Here is a 23902-nt window from a genome sequence, read left to right on the forward strand (position 1 = left end):
TTGCTCAAAAAAGGTGGTTTTTTGAGATGTCACCTTATAACTCCAAACAACTTGCAATGTTGTTGGGATTTTGAGTTAGGCCATTTGGGTTTTTTACATGATCTAGATAATGTACCCAACTCAAAGTGTTATTTTTGGTTGAGGGGGGTCATACAAACCCCAAAAATGCAAAAACGTCAAAATCAATTTTTTTTGAGATGTGACCTTATTACTCCCGAGGTGCGATATTGTAAAAAAAATTGAGCGAAATCGAAAGACATGACTTTCAAAATCGCCTTTTTTTGGTTGAGTTGACATGGAATGACCCCTAAGTTAACACCGAATCTCGAGGGATTGGACTACTTTTCAAGAACAGTTTGGGTAATGACAAGAGGGAAAAAATACAAATTTTTCGAAAATGCTCAATTTTTGAGGACCCATATCTCCTCTGCAGGGACCCTCTGTGTACAAACATTTTTATTGAGTAACTCTCAACTCAAAGAAAGCTTCTACGCTGAATTCGGTCAAAATCTGTCGACTTCTACATATTTGGAGGCGATCCGTCCTATTGGGCCTGTATTCAGAGAGAGGAGAGTGTCTGTAAGAAAAATTTTTGAGTACGAGTTGTTTGGAGAATTCTAGAGGTTTTATTCCGGATTTTTGAATGCCATCCCCACCCCCTTCGTCCTCATTGTGCACAATGCACATGCAAAAATCGAGTGCTGAGAATGATCCTATTTCCACTATAAAATTCCATAACACTTGCACATTGAAACAATTACTCGTAATACATATGTGCCCGAAAGTATAAAATAGGTAGTCATAGATGGAAAAATGTATTACTTTTTTTAAAAAAAATAACACTGAATCAAATTTTGTTTTTCTACAGCCTATGCATATCGCGTGTTGGCTGTTTTTCTCATACTCATCATTAATTCGATCATTTCGTTTTCACTTTTCAGGTTCAAATGGAGGTTGGACAACATCAAGAACTAGAAATGACTGAAGCAGCGACGAAAGTGTACGATATTATTCATCCGACTCCTGTATCACTAAAAGAATTGTCAGCAGTGACCATTAGCCTGGAATTATGGCGCTGTAAAATGAATGAATATCGTACAAGTGGGCAATTGGAGGAACTCGACGAATACAAGTTATGCAGAGAATATACCTGGATCAAAAGTATACTTCCTAATTTACCTTCATCGATTTATAAGACTATCGAAAAAATTTTCAAAACAGTTGCGGATTCAATTGACTTTTGGCTATTTAGGCATCACGAAAGAGTATTCAGTAGTTACAGCCACAGAAATCACGTTCTAGAATACTTCGATGATTTTGTATGCGATTATGACGGTTCTATTCATTACCTCAGGACAGCCGAACGTATGATGCGATGTGTAGCATTCAATACGGTGATAAAGTTTACCATTGCTTGTACGTATTTCTTCGAAGACTATATCAGACGAACTTGGCCTTCTGTATCGAGACACTTGAAGGTGGAGTTTAATAGGTTTCGCAAAAGCCCGCAATTGAATTACTGGATTTACCGTCTGAGGAATCAGTTGGAAATGGTACCAATGGATCCACCCTGGATGAATTATACTGTTGATGAAAGAATGCTTATGTTTGCGATGCATTACAATAGGCCTTCGGTGGAGTATTTTTGGAATCGATTACCTTACGAAAAACAAAATATGCGAAATATTTCTAACATTTGCATGCTAGATTTCGTTAGATTTATTTTACCAAAACTGGATGAAGGACAGCTATATGAATTTGTAAATCCTGATACGAGTATATATCTCAACGAAGGATTTTATTCGGTGGTCCGCCAGCTTCATTTATTTGATGGGACAGTCATACTAAAAACTTGGTCGTTCATTAAGAACATTATGAATAAGAGAACTTTTACATATCTTGTCTGTAAGTTGATAGAAATTGGAGATTTCGATTGTGAGGAATTTGATTACGAAAAGTGGGGATATTTGTGCAGTGAAATATGGAACGATGCCCCGCTAAATTTAAAAAAATCGGTGATTCGACTCATTTCATCCGAGAGTACATGGTTTGAAGAAATGAATACTACCATTAATATTGATTCGAATGAGATACACGTCGAGTTCCTACTGCTTATTCTACAAGATGCGTCTCTCAAACAAAGAAACTCGTTCTGGCGTAACTGCTGGGAAACATTGATCGAAGTCGTTGAAATTGACGAATTGCAACGAATAATGCAGCCCTGCTTTGAAAACGATGATGAGATTGCGAAGTTCAAGAAAAACGTCGTAATTGATAGCGAAGCTACTTATCAGTTGTGCGTTTCATTTTTAAAAGAATCCCTTTTCGACGAATTGAATACATTCGTGAGTTTTTGTTGCCCAGATTTGCAATCAACGAGAAACTTGAAACAAGAAATACTGGAGTCAGCTGTACTCGGTGAAGATTGCAAACTCAGTGATGATATCGTTTTTAAGATCAAAAAATTTAATGAGTTTGTTAACGACGCTTTTGAAAGCATTGTTGAATTGACCGACTTCAAAAATATGCTTATGACGTCATCTTCGGTTATGAAACGTTTATCGAGAAACATTTGCTCAGGACGAGGAGTTTCTTTGGAAAACCTTATTGAATTTATTGACACCCTTGTGTCGAAGCAAGAAGCTGTAATGCAAGTCAAAATGATTTTGATTGATTCGTTGAAAGAGTATGTGACGAATACTGTACGTACTGGCTGTGATAAGCTATTTCGCAAGAAAAATTTCAACTCCATTTTATTATGGTGCTTGGATAGCGAAGAGAAAGTTGACGAATTCAAATCAACCTGTACCGCACTTCTTAAGATATCTACTCGTACCTAGATGATCATAAAACCCGTTACGTGAAATTTTTGTCTTTTCAAAAAAAAAATTATGTTTAGATACGTCAAGTAAGTTTGTTTTATTTTTCATTTTTCATCGACTTTTCATTCCTTAAGATTGCAAAGTAATTTAGTATTTTTTATTTACCTACTACCTCCGTTTCATTACGTATGAATTCGCGTATTTTAAGCAAAATTAATATTACCTAATAATTATAATTCATTTTTTCACTTATTGTACCTACATACGTAGTTACTTCTATAAAAAATAATCCTGAATTAAAAATAAAGTGAAGGAAAAAAGTCTGAAAATTTCAAATTATGATTTTTACCTGCTAATAAAATTGTTCAAATAAGTATGTATTATGAAATTAGTGAAAAAAATATACAGTTAAAATTTGCTACCTTGTCATAAAAAATTTGAGATTGTTGTCCAAGTTATCAGTTTTTGAAAAAAAAAAAAAAAAAAAAAAAACTCTGAAATGATTATTTTAAGAATAATTACAAGTATATCAATTTGCAAACATATTCAAATTTAAATCAACTTACAAATGTGGTACTTATTGAATCCGCCAACTTTTTCTTTTCAAAAAATAATTATGGAGAATTTTACTGGCGGGTCATTCCATGTCAACTCAACCAAAAAAAGGCGATTTTAAAAGTCATGTCTTTCGATTTCGCTCAAATTTTTTTTACAATATATACCCATCCAGTAAGTAAGAACCCCGCAATTAGTTTGGTCCCAGCCGCCTCAGGAGGCGGGTGGGGGGGGCTTCAATTATTTTACATTGTCTCGAGGTACTCAATTTCAGCAGCCCATTCCTCCAGAACTATGATACTTTGATCAAAACTGATTTCACAGTTCGAAAGAGCATTGCATTTTGAACTTTTTAAGCATTTTTAAATTTTCAAAAGTTGAAAGTTGAACTTTCAAATTGAAAGTTCAAATATAAAAATGGCGTTGTAAGTGGGAGCTACCATTTAAAATTTTGAAAAATTTTTCATAGATGTACCTTTTGATGCATTTTTGAAATATTCAAGTTATGAGATGGGATCTCTCAATGGAGGGGGAGCACCCCATCCCCAATTTTGGACGAAACTTTCGAAAGAAAATCTGGGGCATGTGATATATGGAATTCTATGTTTTTGGTGACGCTAAACACAAATATGACGTCGGATTTCTGATAGGACCCCATCCACGGCCCCCAACAATTTTTTTGGACTTCTGCCTATTGGGGGAGGTTCTGGGGGCGATGGGTAAAGTCGATTGAAAAAACTATGGCAATATTCGTGTTCAGCGTTATCTACAACACACTATTTCATGTTTCACACGAATGTAACCATTTTGGGGGGGGGTCACCTCCTTTGGGAAGGTGCTGGGGGCCGTGGATGGGGTCCTATTAAAAATCCGACATCATATTCGTGTTCAGCGTCACCAAAAACATAGAATTCGATGTATCACATGCCCCAGATTTTCTTTCGAAATTTTCACCCAAAATTTGGGGTGGGGGTGCTCCCCTTCCATTGAGAGATCCCATCATGAAACTTGAATATTTCAAAAATGCATCAAAAGGTACATCTATGGAAATTTTTTCAAAATTTTAAATGGTAGCTCCCACTTACAGCGCTATTTTGAAATTTGAACTTTCAATTTGAAGGTTCAACTTTCAACTTTTGAAACTTTTAAAATGATTAAAAAGTTCCAAATGCAATGCCTTTTTGAATTGTGAAATCGGTTTTGATCAAAGTATCGTAGTTTTGGAGGAATGGGCTGCTAAAGTTGAGTACCTCGAGACAATGTGAAAATAATGGAAACCCCCCACCCACCCCCTGAGGGGGCTGGGACAAAACTAATTGTGGGGTTCTTACTTACTGGGTGGGCATATATTGAAAAAAAATTAAACGAAATCGAAAGACATGACTCAAAAACGTTGGTTGAGTTGACATGGAATGAACCTGGCCTTTCAACTCATTTATGTACTTAAATGTTTTACAATTTTTAAATCAATTTTCGCATCACTTCAAGAAATTTTTTGTCTTTTGGAGAATTTTTGTACGTTATATTTGAACGTTTTTTGTCAGTGTTTTCATATGAATTTTGTGTACCTATTAATCTTTCAATCATCTACAAAATATAGAGGTGCAATTTTTCAGAAATGCTCAAAAAAAACTTTTTGTTGAAAATTCTGATTGTGCACTCGAAATTAAACTTAATCCATATTCAAAGGTCTTGTGGTATTTTTTAAAAAACTCCAAAAAACGTAGTCAACGTTTTGGGACGAAAATTTTTGAAAAATGTTCAAAAAATGTTTCTATAGAAAATTTCCAATCGAGCTGGAATGGAATTGGCTCATCGTTTGTCGGGTACCAGTATTGTGAGCGATTTTGAATATGAATTCGTCGTCCCAAAAAACCCATCGCCAAAGATCCCATTCGATTTGCCCCAAAATTCTAAGGTTTATTTACAAGAAAACAAAAACAAAAACATGTACTTTCGTATTAACGGCAAACTGGTTAGGCAATTTTATTAACATCGCCTGTTGATCACCAATGTACGGCATTGATTTCGTGGTGTGGTCCGAAGTAATTATTTTTTCAATTTTTGAAGGTGATTTCCGCCTAATTTGAGGTCGCCGAGTCCGAGTCTGGTGTCCAGTCGATGCGTACTTCATCTAAATTTAAAAAGATCTGGATTCTAACAAAGTGTGGCTTGTTGGGAGGGGTGAAATTCCCCCATGGAAACTAAAATACCCAATGAAAATTGACCTTGCGATGGGTTTTTTAAATTCAATAGAACAATGTTCAGCTTGCTGCCTGGACTTGTAAAGTGAACATAAAATAGCTGACCTTGCGACCTGTCAAAATGGGTTAAAATTTCGAGAAAAATTCAAATATTTCAACGAAAATGTTGAATTTTTATTACGTTGAAATCGTGAGAACCCGGAGAACGTGATTTTAACGTCTTTTCGAAGAGAAATCTCAGAATTTGACCCAAAATAGCTCAATTTTGAATGTTACAGGAAAAATTATATGAAAAATTAACGAGCACTTGCTAGTGTATTTCAAATGTAAATTCTTCAATTTATTTGAAAAAATACGCATAGGCCTAAACGCCTTTTTCAGGGGTGTCCAAAATGAGGGGCTCTAAAAAACGGATTCAAAATTACGAATATACAGGGAGTTTAATTTAACCTTTTCATCTAGATTATTGAATATATACCTCAAAACGTTACGTTTGGCGCAAATCAGAGGTTTCTAGTTTTCCAGGGGTTCCCAAAATATCGAAATTACAAAAAATTAAAAAATTGGATTTTTGAGTACCAGCGCAAAATTTTATTGAGCTCAAAATTCGGTAGGATGGAGGTCTTTCAGGTATTAATAAACTGTAAAATACTTTTTAGCGGGGCTCAAAGGGGTAGGTTAAAATAGATGGTTCCAAAATTTTCCAAAAATCAAAACCCCCCCAATTTCTGTCCCCAAGAGTCGAAAATAGAAAAATCTCCTCGTATAACGTTTATCGGCTCCAAACAGATACTTTACGCGAAAAAAGTTTTTGAAATTTATGCTCGGTGGTTCCTAAAATCATTTTTTATTCACAACTTTGGGAACCCCTGGAGCCCAAAAAAAAATGGTTATTTTGGGTTAACTAACCACGGATTCGTATTTCGGACATTTATTACAACATTTTTAGAGAGATTGAGTCGAAAACTAGATGGGGCCAAAAAATGGCCTTATCGCAACATCTCCTTTGGTCATGATTTTTCAAAATAACCGATCAAAATATTTCAAAATTAGAAAATTTCATCCCACTTTTCGGAATGATTGAAATCAAGATTTTTTTCAAAATTTAGGTAGGTACCTAAGTACATAATTTTTGAACCATTTTTTTTTTAGAATTGTTGAAACAAAATTTTTTTGAGCGGATATTTGGAAATTTTTTTGAAATAGGTAATTAGGTAATGTAAAAAATTAATTTTTTTTCTAGATAATTGGAGAACATTTTTGGATGATTCGAGTTGATCTTTTTAAAAATATGGAATCGTTGTTTTTTCAACTTTTAAAATAATTTTAAGGAATTTAAAAAATGGTTAATTTTGGAAATTTGTACCTTATAATTTTTTTTTGAAGTAATTTTGAAACAATTTTCTTGACAAAGTAACTTTTAATCAACCCAAAAATGAAGTGACCAACTCGCAAACAAAGCGACTACCTAATTGATTTCAAATGATTAACAATACATAAACCGAACTAAGTGACTAATACACGTCTTAAAATAAGTAATTAGTAATTCTAATTACATACGAGATTTTAAAAAACAAACACTCTTTGCAAACACACACTACATACTCTTGACTCTTGTAGCTAACCACAGTTTGTGCACGTGCAGTTTTACCCATTTTAGCTATCCCTGAACTGTATTGATATTGTTTACAGTCTAACGTCTAAACGCCACTTCCTTTTCCTTTCTTCCCTTCCCTCACCCTAAAAACAGTTTTTTCACAATTCCTGAACCGGTTCTGCGTCATCTGTTGTGAGGGTATTATTTATTCTAGATCTTATCGGTCTTGTCGTCCTTTAATCTTCTTGTTTGTTGGTTGTTGACGGGTATTTTAACGCTACGTGGTTCATCACGTGTTCGTTTTTACTGCATAAATGTGACTTTTGCATGAGAAATAGTGATGTTTGAACCATTTTTTATCATTTTTAGGTGTAAAAATAACGATCATTAATGTTAATTAACAACATTTGACAGTGAAATACCGTGAACGATTTGAAGTATTCCTGGCTGTTGAATAATTAGTGAGTAACCTTTCTATATTACCTACTTACAAAAAAAAGTATTATCTATTTGTATTCTAAGTTGTAGCCGCGATCAAACTTCAAATAATCCCGAGTTTTTGTCTTTTTCGGCACAGCTGAGCGTCGTTTGGCAAAAATAATGCTGAAAATGACATCATAATGTTAAATTTTACAATTCATTGAATGGCATTTTGCATCGAAGCAAAGCTGTAGAAAAATTGCTGCGAATTGCTAAAAAGTCGTAAAATTTTGACTGATTTAGCAAAAATTGTGAAAATAATGTGAATTATAATACTTTTCCAAAACGCACTAAGTCCATTTTCAAAGATTCCACTGAGAAAAATAAGTATGTAGTACAAAGCACCACAAATTATAGCAATATACCTTCATTTGTGACACTATAGTCAAACTTACTATTGTGTAGCGATTGAAAGTACTATACTTGTAGTAAAAAATGATATAATTATAGTAAATAATACTATAAATGATTTGGAAGTACTACAAGTATAGTACTTCAGGAACTACAAGTATAGTCCTTTTAACTATGATGCCACAAATGAAGGTGATTTGCTACAACTATAGTACATACTTTATACTACATAAATTTTTCTCCGTGTGAGGTTGCAAGGCCATTTAGCATAAAGTTGCGACCCAAAATGGCTGATTTTTTGATACATATGTTGTGCCCAAGAGTCTTGGCTACAACATATCGAAAAATCAGCCAATTTGGGCAATTTCTACGTTTCCAAATTGTACTAAGTACCATGAATTTCTTATCAATATTTTTTTGGACTTATTGCGTTTTGGAAACGTCTATGCTGCATATGTATTTTATTAGAACATTATGTAATAGTAAAAATTTATGTCGTATCACCTGTTGAATAAAATTATGCAAAAATTACTTGAAATGTCTTCGAAAGTCGAAACAAAAAAAATGAGTTTTAAAAATGACACGTTTCGATATTTTAGTATATTAATGCGAATTATTCGAGAAGAAAAAATTTTCAAGACATTTTACGTTGCCCAAGAAAGAGCTAACAAGAACCTCTTGAGGTGTCACACTCCGATTTGAACGGAACCGCAATTTTTGGAAAGAGCATAGTCTAAAACCCCCCAAACCAAATTTTCAGCTGCCCAAGTTCATTTTTCGATTTTTGGCGAATTTTTGAAAATTAAAAATTGACTATTTTGGGTGATTTACGCTTTTTTTAAAAAAAGTACGTACTTGATCAATAAGAATGGTCAGAATAAGTCCCAAAACTAATATTAATTAACCAAATCCAAATTTCACCATTTCCAGCCATTCTGGAGCCTACAGCGCGATTTTTCAATTTCTCCAGAATTTTTAACTTGCTCCAGAAGGCGTGAATATGAAGTTGGGCAGCTAAAAATCGAGTTGTATATTACACTCGACCTGTTTAACGAGTTTATCTACATTTGAGCCGATTTTGGGAGTGACACCTCAAGAGTGGTTTCTTGACCAGCTTTTTTCAAAATTAAAAAATCCAAAAAATCAAAAGATAACCGTTTGCGAGGAAAATTTTGAAATTTGCGCGAATCGCTGTATTATGTCCGTAACTAACCCCCCAAATCCAAATTTCACAATTTCCAGCCATTCTGGAGCCTCCAGCGCAATTTTCCATTCCTCCAGAATTTTGAACTTGCTACAGAAGGCGTGAATATGAAGTTAGACTGCTAAAAATCTAGTTGTATATTACACTCGAGCTGTTTAACGAGTTTATCCGAATTTGAGTCGATTTTGAAAGTGACACCTCAAGAGTGGTTTTTTGAGGTGTCACTCTCGCTCCAAAACGGCTGGAAATGGTAGAATTTGCGCTCCGGAGATTAGTTCTTGAAGAAATACATCGATTCACGCCAAAAATTTCCTCACAAAGGGTTATCTTTTGATTTTTTAGATTTTCTAATTTGAAAAAAGCTGATCAAAAAACCACTTTTGAGGTGTCACTCCCAAAATCGTCTCAAATGTAGATAAATTTGTTAAACAGGTCGAGTGTAATTTACAACTCGATTTTTAGCTGTCGAACTGCATATTCACGCCTTCTGGAGCAAATTAAAAATTCTGGAGAAATTGAAAAATCGCGCTGGATGCTCCAGAATGGCTGGAAATGGTGAAATTTGGATTTGGGTAATTAATATTAGTTTTTGGACTCATTCTGACCATTTTTATTGATCAAGTACATACTTTTAAAAAAAAATCATAAATCGCCAAAAACAGTCAATTTTGAATTTTCAAAAATTCGCCAAAAATCGAAAAATGAACTTGGGTAGCTGAAAATTTGGTTTTGGAGGTTGCAGACTATGCTCTTTCCGAAAATCGCGGTCTCTTTCAAGTCGGAGTGTGACACCTCAAGAGGCTCCCTTGTACTTATTTGCAATTTTTCAACTGTTGGTAAAACCCTAAAAGTTAACTTGGATTGTGATAGCAATGACCCTAGTTGATGCAGAATTTCAAATTCTGTTCGCGATTTTTTCAATTTTCAGGAAATTAGGGGGTCGATGGGAGTGCTTGAGCCTTGAGGGGCCCATTCATAGAAAATAACAGACTGATATTCGTATTGTTGGGTGAATTTATTATATTATTTGTATATTTTTTAAATCAAATTATGCCCTAAAAATTATTCAAGTTTTGTAATCTACTTATTTAATTTTATTTTGAGATTTCTCAACTGTAGCATTGTAACTTGTAAGTGCAGATACAAGACGTACGCAACGTTTAAAAAAAAGTAGTGGTTTTCTGTGTTTTTATGAAAATTTATCGTTGAATTGACGGAATTTTGCATATTTGTGGTCTAAGTTCATAAATATCAAGAAGATAGTTTACTTTGAGGATAAGGTAGGTATATTATTTTGAAAAGTATATTGTACCGAAGAAGTTCACAATGTATATGATTGTACTGGAATTCGTTTTGCGATTAGTGTCCTTAAAAAGTTGTAATTAAGCTTCAAAGTTTTGATGACGTCATCAAGTGCTTTCATTTCGCTGCTGAATATTTCCGATTTGCTAAGCATTTTACAAAATCATCAAAGCTTCAATTTTTAACGTACTTAGAGAATAGGAGCCGATGGAAGGTGGATCTATTCCTGAAGAAACTCGAAAAGTACGAGTGAACGCATTAGTCTTGTACAATCTCTTCAACTTCAATTTTTTTTCACTCAGTCAAATTGGAATTTTTACTCCTTGCATAAAAATCAGATTAAAAACGGGAAATTTGATAAGTAGGTATATCCAAATGGTTAGGTTATTTTTTGATTATCAACTTGAAATTTTTACACCTGGCATAAGATCAGTTTAAATACCAGAAATTTGATAAGTATATCCATTTTTTGGCTTGAAAGTTTCAAAATTTAAGTGATTTATTTGTAGAAATTTCAGTTCTAAAAAACAAAAGCAAAAATACCTGAACGAAGTGAGAGTAAATGCTCTCTGAATTTTGTAATTCGGGAAGTAAAACAAAATTTTGGCTTAAAAATTTTAAAATGTGAGTGATTTTTTGTAGAAGTTTTAGTTTTAGAAAACATAAGGAAGGAAAAAGACACAATCAAATTTAGGGCAAAAGCTCTCAACATTTTGTATTTCGATAAATAAAAACACATTTTTTTTTGTAGTAAATAGATCCCTTTATTAGGACTAAAAATTTAAAAAACTTAACGGCTTCGTCGAGTCTGGAAAAACATTTTCAAAATTTAACAAATTTGGGGAGGGAGTCTATCTAATCAATAGCTTTATCCCCTATAGTTTTGTGTATGTCAACCTTGAAAGACCAAAAAGTAACTAGAAGCTTCAAAACGAGTTGGAAGCACTTGCACTAGATTTTTTAGGGTATTGAAATTAGTTTGCGAATTGAATTTTGGTTTTCTAAATCTACTGGATAAAATTTTGTGGAAACAAATTTCAAAAATCTGCAGAAGGATCTAAAAAAATTTTTTTAATTGGACTTTTCAAGAAAATCATCATTTCAAATTTCATTGTTTTATGCCTTTTGGAACACTTATCAAGAGCTTTTGCTTTTCAATTTCAAATTTTTCAGAAAAAAAATCACGTTTCTTTTCAGATGATAATTATTTTATACATTTTTTAAAAAAAATCACCACAAGGTCCCTTATTATTTTTCAAAAATTACCCCAAGATGCCTTACTATTTTTCATCAGTTCGGTATCAAGAACATTAAAAAAAAACAACAACAGCATCGGATTCAGCATTAAATTTCATGCCAGAATCCATACTCCCACAATTAAAAAAAATTGTTTTTAAATTTTTGATTAAAAGTTTAAACTTTAGAGGCATTTTTCTCAAAAGTTTACTAAAGCTGTTACTCACATTTGCATAACTTTAGAGTGGTGTACAGGCGTTATTTGACCACTTAGGTGAAAACTGATTGCACCACTGGATTCCTTGTTGCAAAAATAACCCAAAACGCAAATAAAAAAAAACATCGAATCACCACAAGGTCCCTAATCGCAAAACGCATCACAACTAGGTATTACACAGAAGTGCGGTAACCATTCCATCGCTTTTCTTCAACAATATTTAAAAAGTGGGGTTAGGTACTGTCAATTTCACGTTTCTCCGCACATCTAAATAATTCTCACTGCAACAAATTTTAATTTCATATGATCGGAAAATGAGTAGTTTCCTAGACAGTTTTGTGGTTGGAAAATATGTGTGCAACGCATCTATCTAAACAAGCGTGGAAAGTAGTTATTTTCCTCCCTAGGGAGGAAAGTAAAGGCTCGTTTATACTGGCCGCGGAACAACTTGGATCCGTTCCGCGGATTTTCAAAAATAGATTTTCAAAAATAATTGAAAATCCGTAAGAAACTACGGAACTGTGTCCGTAGCCACTATAAACGATTATGTTACAACTCCCAGCTTTGATTTTCCGCGGAAAGTTTACGGTCTCGTTCCGCGGCCAGTATAAACGAGCCTTAACTGTTTTCCACATATGTTTACAAATTTGAAATCAACGATTTTTTTTTAAATTTCAGCATTTATTTTCTTCTCATATGATATTAAAATAGTATACGCAACAGGATTGGACAGTAACACGATCAACTTGTGCGATTTAAGTCGCTAGGCTTCCCCTCACTCCTTAAACTTCGCACTGTTAATCGCATACTTTCCGCTCCTGTCACATAATATACTATTTCTACACCTAATTTCTCTAAGAAAATTTTCCTACCTGACTGGGATTCGAACCTGCGACCTTTCGTTCCTAACTACCTACTCTTCACAACATGGCGCAAGTAGAATATTTCACTCAGGTCCTCGAAGTATTTATAGGTTTTTCACTGTTTGAAAAAAAGGATTTCATTGCAGTACGGTGTTTATTGTATTCAGTAAATCACTACATGGTTCTCAGTCATGTTTAAGAAATGTAATCATTGCTTACTATACGATGTAATTATTACCCTCCAAATGATGTTTTGAATACCATGTCAGCAGGACTGAGTCCCCAAAGAAATGTAATGAGAACATAGAAATGAATTTTGAAAAGTGATGCAATAAATCCATCCTGGCGATTTACTCATTCCATCACTTGATGCATTCTCTGATTTAACCTATGTAATCATTACATCAAAATGAGGTAATTTGAAAATTACTGTACTGTGCATTAACCATTGCATCAATTTCGGGACTGAATAAAGCGTTTTGAAAATTATTTCTTTCAGTGTAGTACATTATGTATAATGTCCATGCATATCGCCTGTGAGCTGTTTTTCTCATAGTATTAATTCGATCATCACATTTTCAGATTCAAATTGAAGTTGGACAACGCCAAGGGCTAGAAATGACTGAAGCAGCGCCAAAACTATATGATATTATTCATCCTACTCCAATATCGCTGAAAGAACTGTCAGCAATGGCCATTTGCCTCGAATTATGGCACCATAAAGTGAATGAATATCGTACGGGTGGGCAGTTGAAGGAATTCCAACGATACATAATATACAATATTGCTACTTGGATCAAAAGTACACTTCCTGATTTACCTTCAACGATTTATGAAACGATCGAAAAATTTCTCACTCGATTTGTGGATTCATTCAGACATTGGCAACATGAACATCATAAACAAGTATTCGGCTGGAACAGTCACGAAAACTATATTTTACAAGACTTCAACGATTTCGCATGCGATTATGACTGCTCCATTCATTATGTCAGAACAGCCGAACGTATGATGCGTTGTGAAGGGTTCGATGCAGAGATAAAGTTTAAAATCGCCTGTATGTATTTCTTCGAAGATGAGATCAAACGAATTTGGCCCTCTGTGTCAAACCACTTGAGCGTGGAATTAATTCATTTCATTCTTTCCCCGCAATTGTATTACTGGGTTTGCCGACTCACGAATCAATTAGGCAAAATACTAACCCAAAACAGTGAAACTGTCGATGAAAAAATGTATGCTGAGGCTATGCCTCATAATAGGCCTTCGATGGAGTATTTTTGGAATCGTATACCTCTCGAAAAACGAATTATGCTAGAATATGGTACATTTTACAACACAGATTTCGTTAGATTTATTTTACCAAAATTGGAGGAAAGACAGCTTGATGAACTCGTGAATGATGGAATTAGTTTTTATACACTGTTCCGTTATCGTCATTTTGATGAAGAGGTGGTCATTCTGAGAACTTGGTCGTATATTAAGAACATTATGAAAGAAGACACTTTTGCAGATCTTGTCGTTAGGTTGATAGAAATTGAGAAGTGCGGGAACGAGGACGACGAGGAGTGGGAGAAACCAATTGATGACGAAAAGTGGGAATATTTGTCTAGTGAAATATGGAACGATACCCCGCTTAATCTTAAACAATCGGCGATTCGACTTATTTCATCCGAGAGTGATTGGTTGGAAAATATGAATATCATGGTAGAAGAGCATTATTCGAATCAAATACGCCTCGAGTTTCTATTGCTCATCCTACAAGATGCATCTTCCAAAGAAAGAGCCTCGTTCTTGCATAACTGTTGGTGTACTTTGATTAAAGCTATTCTAATCAACGATTTCCAACGTATGGTGCAACTGTGCTTTAAAAACGACTATGAGATTACCCGGTTCAAACAAAACTTCATAATTAACAGCGAAGTTGTACGTCAAGTCGGCGCTTGGTTATTGAGACGTATTTGTTTCTGGTGGTTTTTCGACGAATTGAATGCTTTAGTGAGTTTTTGTTATCCAGAATTTCAAGCAGCGAGAAACTTCAAGGAACAAATATTGCAGCCTGTTTGTCTCGGCGAAGATTATCAACTCAGTCGTCGGATTGTCAGCAAAATCGAGGTCTTTGGTGACTTTGTTAAAGGCGTTTCCGCTAATTTTAAAAATCGGCTCATGTCGTCACCTTCATTTATGAAGGATTTATCGAGCGTTATTTGCGACAAAGATATCTGGGATGAAGAAATTTCTTTGAAAATACTCACTGAATTTAGTGAAATCCTTGCTTCAACGGAAGAAGCTCTGATACACTTCAAAATGAGTTTGACTGATTCGTTGAAAGAGTACCTGATTACTTCTGCACGACGTAACCGTGACGATCTATTCAGCAAGGAAGAATTCAACTGGATTTTATTATGGTGCTTAGGAAGTAGCGAGGTAGTTGAAGAATTCAAATTAACCTGTATTCTTAGTTTATCCAGATTAACCTAGAACTCGTGTCATAGAATTTGTATGAAAATTCTTTATCATAATAGGTAGGTAGAGGTACTTGCGAATAAAATTGGTTAATTTAAAAACAAAATATCTCTAAAATTTCCTTAATTGTCATAAAAAATTCTAAACTATAAAATATTGCCGGAAGCTATCATGGATTTTGAAAAAAAATCTGAAACTATGATAGCCTAAATGCTGAATTGCAAATACCTATTCAAATTAAAATCAACTCAAGTTTGAAAAAATTTGCAAAAAATGCTACAATTATTTTTGGAACATCGTGGAGAAGTTTGCTCGCCTTGCAATTTAATTATACATATGATCTATGATTTTTAATACGATTTTCGCATCTTTTCTAGAAATTTTTTGAATTTCGGAAAACAATGTGCATTTTCTGATAATTGTTATCGTTTTTTTTTCTTTCTTTAAAATTGTAAAGGTTTGTAGCAATATTCGGATATTTTTCGTCCGAATTTCCATGTTCATTTCAGGTATTATTTGTGGTAGTTTTCAGAGATTCGAATATTTATGACAAATTTATCATTTTATTTACATTTAGTTTTATGAGTTATTACTGATTTCCATTGTAATTCACGTAGTTTTTTGATGATTGTGTAATTGTACTTTTTTTTTGTATCTAATGCTTTATGAATTTTTTATTGTACCTTGTATGATAGTTTCTTATCATTTTTTTTATACAAAACTTGACACTGTGAAAGATTGTTATGTCAGTTATACTTATACCTGTTATTAAAAGATTATTGATGACAATGCATCTAGCTATGTTGACACTTCATTTAAAGATTTTAAGCTTAATTTCATACTTACAAAGGCGCGTGAAATTTAATCTCAAACTGTTCGTGAGCTAAATAGGAATGTTTTGAAAACTGATTAAATTTTTGATTCAAATCTGTCAAATACAGAAATGCAAACTTTTTCAGAAATGCTCAAGATAAGTTGTGAAAGAAAATTTTGATTTTCTACTTGGAGTAAATTGTACTTACTCCTGTATCGAAAGGCGGCGAGACACTTTTTTGAAAATTCAAAATGGTTTGGCTAAGGTTTGGAATCGAAAATTTTCTAAAGTGCATAAAAAATCTAATTACAAAATGTAGAAAAATTTGAATTTCTGACGTTTGAATCTGTTTTGATAGATTACATGACAATATTTTCAAAGAACCTAAAAATAGTGAGACAATTTTTGGCTCGTAATTCTTTTGAAAAAATGCTGGAAAAAAAATATTTTTATTGAAATATCGAATTTGAATTTTTCGTGAAATTCTAACCCATTTTGATCCGTCAGTTGACACTTTTCAAAAACCCTCGATATTCTTCCCTTAGGTAGTCGCTTATTTATTTAAATTACTAGGGCTAGGATTTTTAAGCGCTATCAAACACGTTTTAAGCGCTATAAAAAAGCATTAAAAATGTAAGAAAAAAGCAAAAAAAAGCGCTATTAAATCCGACCATGTTACATATCAAAATGAAGGTTTTTTCAAACCCAGCAAGATACTTCCCTTAAATATATGTACAACATGAACCAAAATGAACGAAAAGAAGAAAATTTAAAAAAAAAGGAAAAAACTGAAACTAAAAATTAGAAAAAAAATTAAATAAAATAAAAATTGAAAAATGAAAACTGAATCTGTTATTTTTCAGTTTTTTCTCCCTTGTTTTTTAAACTGATCTTTTTTCAAAAATTATTTATTTTTTTCACAAATGTGCAAAAGTTCATAAATTTTTGTATTTTGGGAACTAATTTCTTCAATTTTACCAATTTTTTTACCAAAAAAAGCACTAACGACAAAAAAAAACCAAAAAAGCAAAATTTCCGCCTTTTTGGCCCAAAATAAGCATTTTAGAGCATTTACACCCAAAAAAAGCAAAAAAAAGCACTATCAACTTTCACCAATGAAACGCGAAGAAAATATATTTATGCCGTATAGGGTGTTGCTACAAAAAAAAAAACATTATCATAAAAATCCTAGCCCTATAAATTACGTAATATAATTCGAAATAAATTACATATTTGAGAAGTAATACTTTCAGGTGACGTGATACGTTTTCAAAAATTCCAAAAATCATGATCAAATTTACAATTCAGCTTCAAAATTCTTCAAAAGTGCTCAAAAACCATTTTTGTTGAAATAATCAAATATACGTAGGTAGGTACATTAAATACAATATCAAAATTTTGAAAGTTTTATAAAAGTTTTTTAAAAATTTACTAAATCATGTTTCAATTTTAAACAGAAATATTTTCATCATGTTCGGATATTTTGAATAAACTTTTTTTCAAACATGATTTTAAAATTTTTTCAATTTTTCGCTACATTTTAGCCCTTTTTTTGAAGAATTGCGTAACACATTTTCAAAAATCCTAAAAATCATGACCCAGTATAAGCTAAAAAAATTTTTTAATGCTCAAAAAAAAGTTGATGGAAATTTTTAATTTTTCGGCAACATTTAAACTCATTTTGATAAGTCGCATGACTCAGAAATGCCCATAATACTAGCCCAAACTCTTCAAAAAACACTCGAAAAAGATTTTCTTTGAAATTTTATGATATTCGTGCAAAATGTTAACCCATTTTTATAGGTCGCATTACACTTTTTCAAAAAACCTAGAAATCATGATCAAATTTCGGGCTCAATAGGTATTCATCTAAATTGCTCAAAAACATTTTCGTCGAAGCATTCTATAATTATTACCCTTTTCAGGAGGTAAATATAAATAATACTTGCTATCTAATTCTACAATAGATTGTTTTTACTAGAAATTGAAGGAAGACGAGACTTTAAAATTTGACTGCTCCCTATCGTGTACCTGTTTTCCACAAACTTTAGTTCGATAGTCGTAAGACAAACTCCTTTATACAGGGTGTCCAAGGAGTGGTGTTACAAACTTCTGATTTTGATATAACCGGGTACGAGTAAAAAAAAAACACATAAGATGAACAAGTTGCCTATTTTGAAAATTGAAGGGGCAAAATACGTTTTCAAAATCCAAGAGCAAAAATCACATTTTGAGCATGGGGGGGGGGTTGGTAGTATGTACCTACTTTGAAAGAAGAAAAATGAACAAAATTACTTTTATGACTTTTTGCCCAACTTGCGAATTGAAGAGGCGAATGATTTCTAATTAGTAATTAGGTACAAAAAAACACGATGAAATTTGTTGAGCTTCAGAAACGTTTTAAATTTTAGAGTACATACGAAAAAAAATGATCATAACAAAATTTTCTGAAATTGAAAATGATTTGTGGAACCTTCAATTTTCAAGTTATGCAAAAATTCAGAATACATGGGTAATTTTGTTCATTTTTCAAAGTACTACTGACCAGTGATCCCCATAATCAAATTTTAATTTTAGCTCTTAGATTTTGAAAACGTATTTTGCCACTTCAATTTTGAAGATAATCCACACCTTCATGTATAGGTAACCTTAATATTCTAAAAGTGGTTTTGGATTTTGATGAAAATGCTCCAAGTTGACTAATAGTCCGGCATATGACAATAGGAGTAATTGCACCCCCCCGCCGATCCTCCGGGACAACATTTTTCTTAAAGGGGACATCCTAAGGAACATTTTAATGCAAAGTTGCCAAAAAAAAAGTTGGCCTTACTTACAAAATGGCGGCCATTTTGATTTTCAAGTCAGCCGAAATCGCAGATTTTGCGTTTTAACATAGGACTTGTACGAAATTTTTCAAACTTTACAAAGGTAGATCGAAAGATCATGCAAAAATTTATCACCTGTCCAAATTTCAAGTGCTAAAGTGCGTTTTCGATTTTTGGTGAATTTTTGAAAATCGAATTTAGGCCAAAAATGAGAGAAAAAATCAAAATTTTACCAAATTGACCAAGAAAGCTAAAATTTGGAATATTACCCTATTTCAGACATGTCAAATCGATTGGAAACGGTTTCAACCCGTTTTGAGCAGTTGTGGAGCCTCCAGCAGATTTTTGAAACTCGAAATTCCCACAAAATTCCATCAAATTGGAGTTGTAAAGCTAAAATTCATTCTAAAAACTAATTTCAATACGCTACGAAGTACTGCAGGTGAATTTCAAGTTGTTTTGGAGCCTCCAGCGACTTTTTGAAAACTCCTGAATCCTCCAGCACATTTTTGAAACTTTAAATTTTCACAAAATTTCATCAAATATGTAGATGGAAAGATGAAATTTACTCTACACTCCAATTTTCACACCCTCTGAAAACGACTTCTGGTGGATTTCAAGTCATTTTAGAGCCTTCAGCGACTTTTTTGAAAATTACTGGAGCCTCCAGTAGATTTTTGAAACTTGAAATTTCCCCAACATTAATTTATCAAATGGAGTTGGCAAGCTGAAATTTACTTCGCAGACTACATGGTGGTTTCAAATGGTTTTAAAGCTTCCAGCTACTTTCAGGAAATTTCAATTTTCCAAAAACCCGGGGGAAAAAGTTCAAACTTGGCCATACATGATCATGTATGACGACTTCATACATGATCATACTAAAAAATTGTCCCCCACATGCTCATGTATGGATCATTTGTATGAAATTGCATGTTTTATATCATACATTTTATTCTATAATCTAGAAAAGTGTCTATAATCTGGAAAAATGTCTGAAATTCATTTATCCACATTTGTCTTGCATTCTTAGCACATCTTATGTACTTATACCATTCAGCAAATCATCCCATATATTTTATACTGACAATATTTTTACTATAAAAATTCATACATTCTCGAATTTTAAGTATGATCATACATGTTCATGTTAAAAAAAATCCCCGCATTTTCACATGATCATGGTTACACTAAATCATACTTGATCATACATGATCATATATGACATGTATGATCATGTGGGGGACAATTTTGTAACATGAGCATGTATGGAAACTTCGGTTTATGTATGATCATGTATGCTCGAGTTCATCCACCATACCTACATGATCATGTATGGCCAAGTTTGAACTTTTTTCCCCGGGAAAACGTCATACAACCTTTCAAAAAGTTGCTGGAGGCTTTAAAACGACTTGAAATCCACCAGCAGTCAACTTCGTAGCGTATTGAAATTAGTTTGCAGAATGAATTTCGACTCTCCATCTTGGTTTGATAACATTTTGGGGAAATTTTAAGTTTCAAAAATCTGCTGGAGGCTCCAGTAATTTCAAAAAAGTCGCTGGAGGCTCTAAAATGACTTGAAATCCACCAGAAGTCGTTTTCAGAGGGTGTTAAAATTGGAGTGTAGAGTAATGTCAGCTTTCCATCTCTATTTGATGAAATTTTTAGAAAATTTAAAGTTTCAAAAATCTGCTGGAGGCTTCAGGAATTTTCAAAAAGTCGCTGGAGGCTCCAAAACAACTTGAAATTCACCTGCAGTACTTCGTAGCGTATTGAAATTAGTTTTTAGGATAAGTTTTAGCTTTACAACTCCAATTTGATGGAGTTTTGTGGGAATTTCGAGATTCAAAAATCTGCTGGAGGCTCCAGAACTGCTCAAAACGGGTTGAAACCGTTTCCAATCGATTTGGCATGTCGCAAATAGGGTATATCCCAAATTTCAGCTTTCTTGGTCAATTTGGTAAAATTTTGATTTTTTCCCTCATTTTTGGCCTAAATTCGATTTTCAAAAATTCACCAAAAATCGAAAAACGCACTTTAGCACTTGAAATTTAGACAGGTGATAAATTTTTGCATGATCTTTCGATCTACCTTTGTAAAGTTTGAAAAAGTTTGTGCAAGTCCTATGTTAAAACGCAAAATCTGCGATTACGGCTGACCTGAAAATCAAAATGGCCGCCATTTTGTAAGTAAGGCCAACTTTTTTTTTGGCAACTTTGCATTAAAATGTTCCTTAGGATGTCCCCTTTAAGAAAAATGTTGTCCCGGAGGATCGGCGAGGGGGGGGGGTGCAATTACTCCTATTGTCATATGCCGGACTATTCAAGAACAGTTTGAGTAACGACAGGAGCGAAAAAATACAATTTTTTTCGCAAATGCTCTCTCTTTGAGTGCCCATATCTCCTCCCCAGAGATCCGTCATATTGGAGCTGTATTCAGAGTGAGGAGAGTGTCCAGTACTAATCTGTAAGAAGATTTTTCGAGTGCGACCGCGAGTTGTTTGGAGAATTCTGGAGGTTTTATTATGGATTTTTAAATGCCATCCCCACCCCTTCATCCTCATTGTGCACAATGCACATGCAAAAATCGAGTGCTGAGAATGATCCTATTTCCACTAGAAAATTCCATAACAGTTGCACATTGAAACAATTACTCGTAATATATAACCGAAAATATAAAATACCTATGTAGGTAGTCATAGATGGAAAAATGTATTTTTTAAAAATAACAATGTGTGAAATTTTGTTTTTCTCATACCTACTCATCATTAATTCGATTATGTTTTCACCTTTCAGGTTCAATAATGGAAGCTGGACAACATCAAGAACTAGAAATGCCTGAAGCAGCGACGAAAGTGTACGATATTATTCATCCGACTCCTGTATCGCTGAAAGAATTGTCAGCAATGACCATTAGCCTGGAATTATGGCGCTGTAAAATGAATGAGTATCGTACAAGTGGGCAATTGGTGGAATTCGACGAATACAAGTTACGCAGAGATTATACCTGGATCAAAAGTATACTTCCTGATTTACCTTTCACGATTTATAAGACGATCGAAAAAACTTCCAGAACAGTTGCGGATTCAATTGACTCTTGGCTATTTTGGCATCACAAAAGAGTATTCAGTAGTCACAGTCACAGAAATCACGTTCTAGAATACTTCGATGATTTTGTATGCGATTATGACGGTTCTATTGATTACCTCAGGACAGCCGAACGTATGATGCGATGTGTAGCATTCAATACGGAGATAAAGTTTACCATTGCCTGTACGTATTTCTTCGAAGACTATATCAGACGGACTTGGTCTTCTGTATCGAGACACTTGAAGGTGGATTTTAATAATTTTCACAAGTGCCCGCAATTTTATTACTGGATTTGCCGTCTGAGGAACGAGTTGGAGATGATACCAACCTGGATGAATTATACTGTTGATGAAAGAATGCTTATGTGGTCGATGACTTACAATAGGCCTTCGGTGGAGTATTTTTGGAATCGATTACCTTACGAAAAACAAATACGAATTGTTCCTAACATTTGCATGCTAGGATTCGTTAGATATATTTTACCAAAACTGGATGAACGACAGCTCCATGAATTTGTAAATAATACGAGTGTATATCATAACAAAGGATTTTATTTGGTGTTCCGCCAGCTTCATTTATATCACGAGACAGTCATTCTAAAAACTTGGCCGTTCATTAAGAACATTATGAATGAAAGCACTTTCACGCATCTCGTCTGTCGGTTGATAGAAATTGATGATTTCGATGCTGATGAGGAAATCGATTACGAAACGTGGGAATATTTATGCAGTAAAATATGGAACGATACTCCGCCAAATTTCAAAAAATCGGTGATTCGACTTATTTCATCCGAGAGTAAATGGTTGGAAGGTGTGAATTATACCAATGATGTTGATTCGAATCAGATATACGTCGGATTCCTACTGCTTATTCTACAAGATGCGTCTCTTGAAGAAAGAAACTCGTTATGGTATACCTGCTGGAAAATTTTGATTAGAGCTGTTCGAATAAAAGATTTGCAACGGGTAATGCAACTGTGCTTCGAAAACGAAGATGAGATTACCCAGTTTAAACAAAACGTCATGATTAACAGCCAAGATGTTCTTGAATTCTGCATTTCATTATTGAAAGAATCTCTTTTCGACGATTTGAATGCATTGGTGTGTTTTTGTTGCGCAGATTTGCAAGCAGCGAGAAACTTCAAGCAACAAATACTGCAATCTGCTTTTCTCGGTCATGATTGTCAACTGAGTCAAGAGATTGTCAATGAAGTCGAAAGATTTAATGAGTTTGTTAACAATGTTTTCGACAACGTTGTTGAATCCACCGATTTTAAAAATATGCTTATGTCGTCATCTTTGGTTATGGAACGTTTATCGAGAATCATTTATTGCTCATGGGGAATTTCTTTGGAAACCCTTATCAAATTTATTGACACCCTTGTGTCGAATCAAGAAGCTGTAGTGCAAGTCAAAATGATTTTGATCGATGCGTTGAAAGAGTATGTGACGAATACTGTACGTTCCCGTGATTATCTATTTGGCAAGGAAAATTTCAACTCCATTTTATTATGGTGCTTGGGAAGCGAAGAGAAAGTTGACGAGTTCAAATCAACCTGTACTTCTTAGGATAGCATAGCTACATGATCATTAAACCAGTTTCGTAGAATTTGTGTCTTTTCAAAAAAAAAAAAAAAAAAAAAAAAAAAGAATTTTACGTTTAAGTACGTTAAGTTTGTTTTATTTTTATTTTTCATCGACTTTTTATTCCTGGTTTCATTAAGTATGAATTCGCGTATTTTAAGCAAATTAATATCAATTACATTTATTTTTTCACTTATTACTTCTATAAAAAAAATAATCCTGAGTTAAGAATAAAGCGAAAGAAAAAAAGTATGAAAATTTCAAATTATAGCGGAAAAACGCTAAAATTATTTAATTTGC

The 23902-nt window shown here is 33.7% G+C and overlaps 1 protein-coding gene across 2 annotated transcripts; it reads left to right on the forward strand.

The window, feature by feature from the left end:
• Positions 1 to 7421: 7421 nt before the first annotated feature.
• On the forward strand, positions 7422 to 23798 carry LOC135847767 (uncharacterized). 2 transcript variants are annotated; one of them, XM_065367467.1, is made up of 2 exons: positions 7422 to 7639; positions 21726 to 23798. In XM_065367467.1, exon 2 carries the CDS (start codon positions 21734 to 21736, stop codon positions 23585 to 23587), a length of 1854 nt encoding a protein of 617 aa, XP_065223539.1. In that variant the 5' UTR covers positions 7422 to 7639; positions 21726 to 21733; the 3' UTR covers positions 23588 to 23798. The 2 variants fall into 2 exon arrangements, with proteins under 2 accessions (XP_065223539.1, XP_065223538.1); XM_065367466.1 differs by lacking the exon at positions 21726 to 23798 and adding an exon at positions 13414 to 16091.
• Positions 23799 to 23902: the final 104 nt, after the last annotated feature.

Source organism: Planococcus citri, chromosome 5 (genome assembly GCF_950023065.1).
Source record: "Planococcus citri chromosome 5, ihPlaCitr1.1, whole genome shotgun sequence".
NCBI lineage: Eukaryota > Metazoa > Arthropoda > Insecta > Hemiptera > Pseudococcidae > Planococcus > Planococcus citri.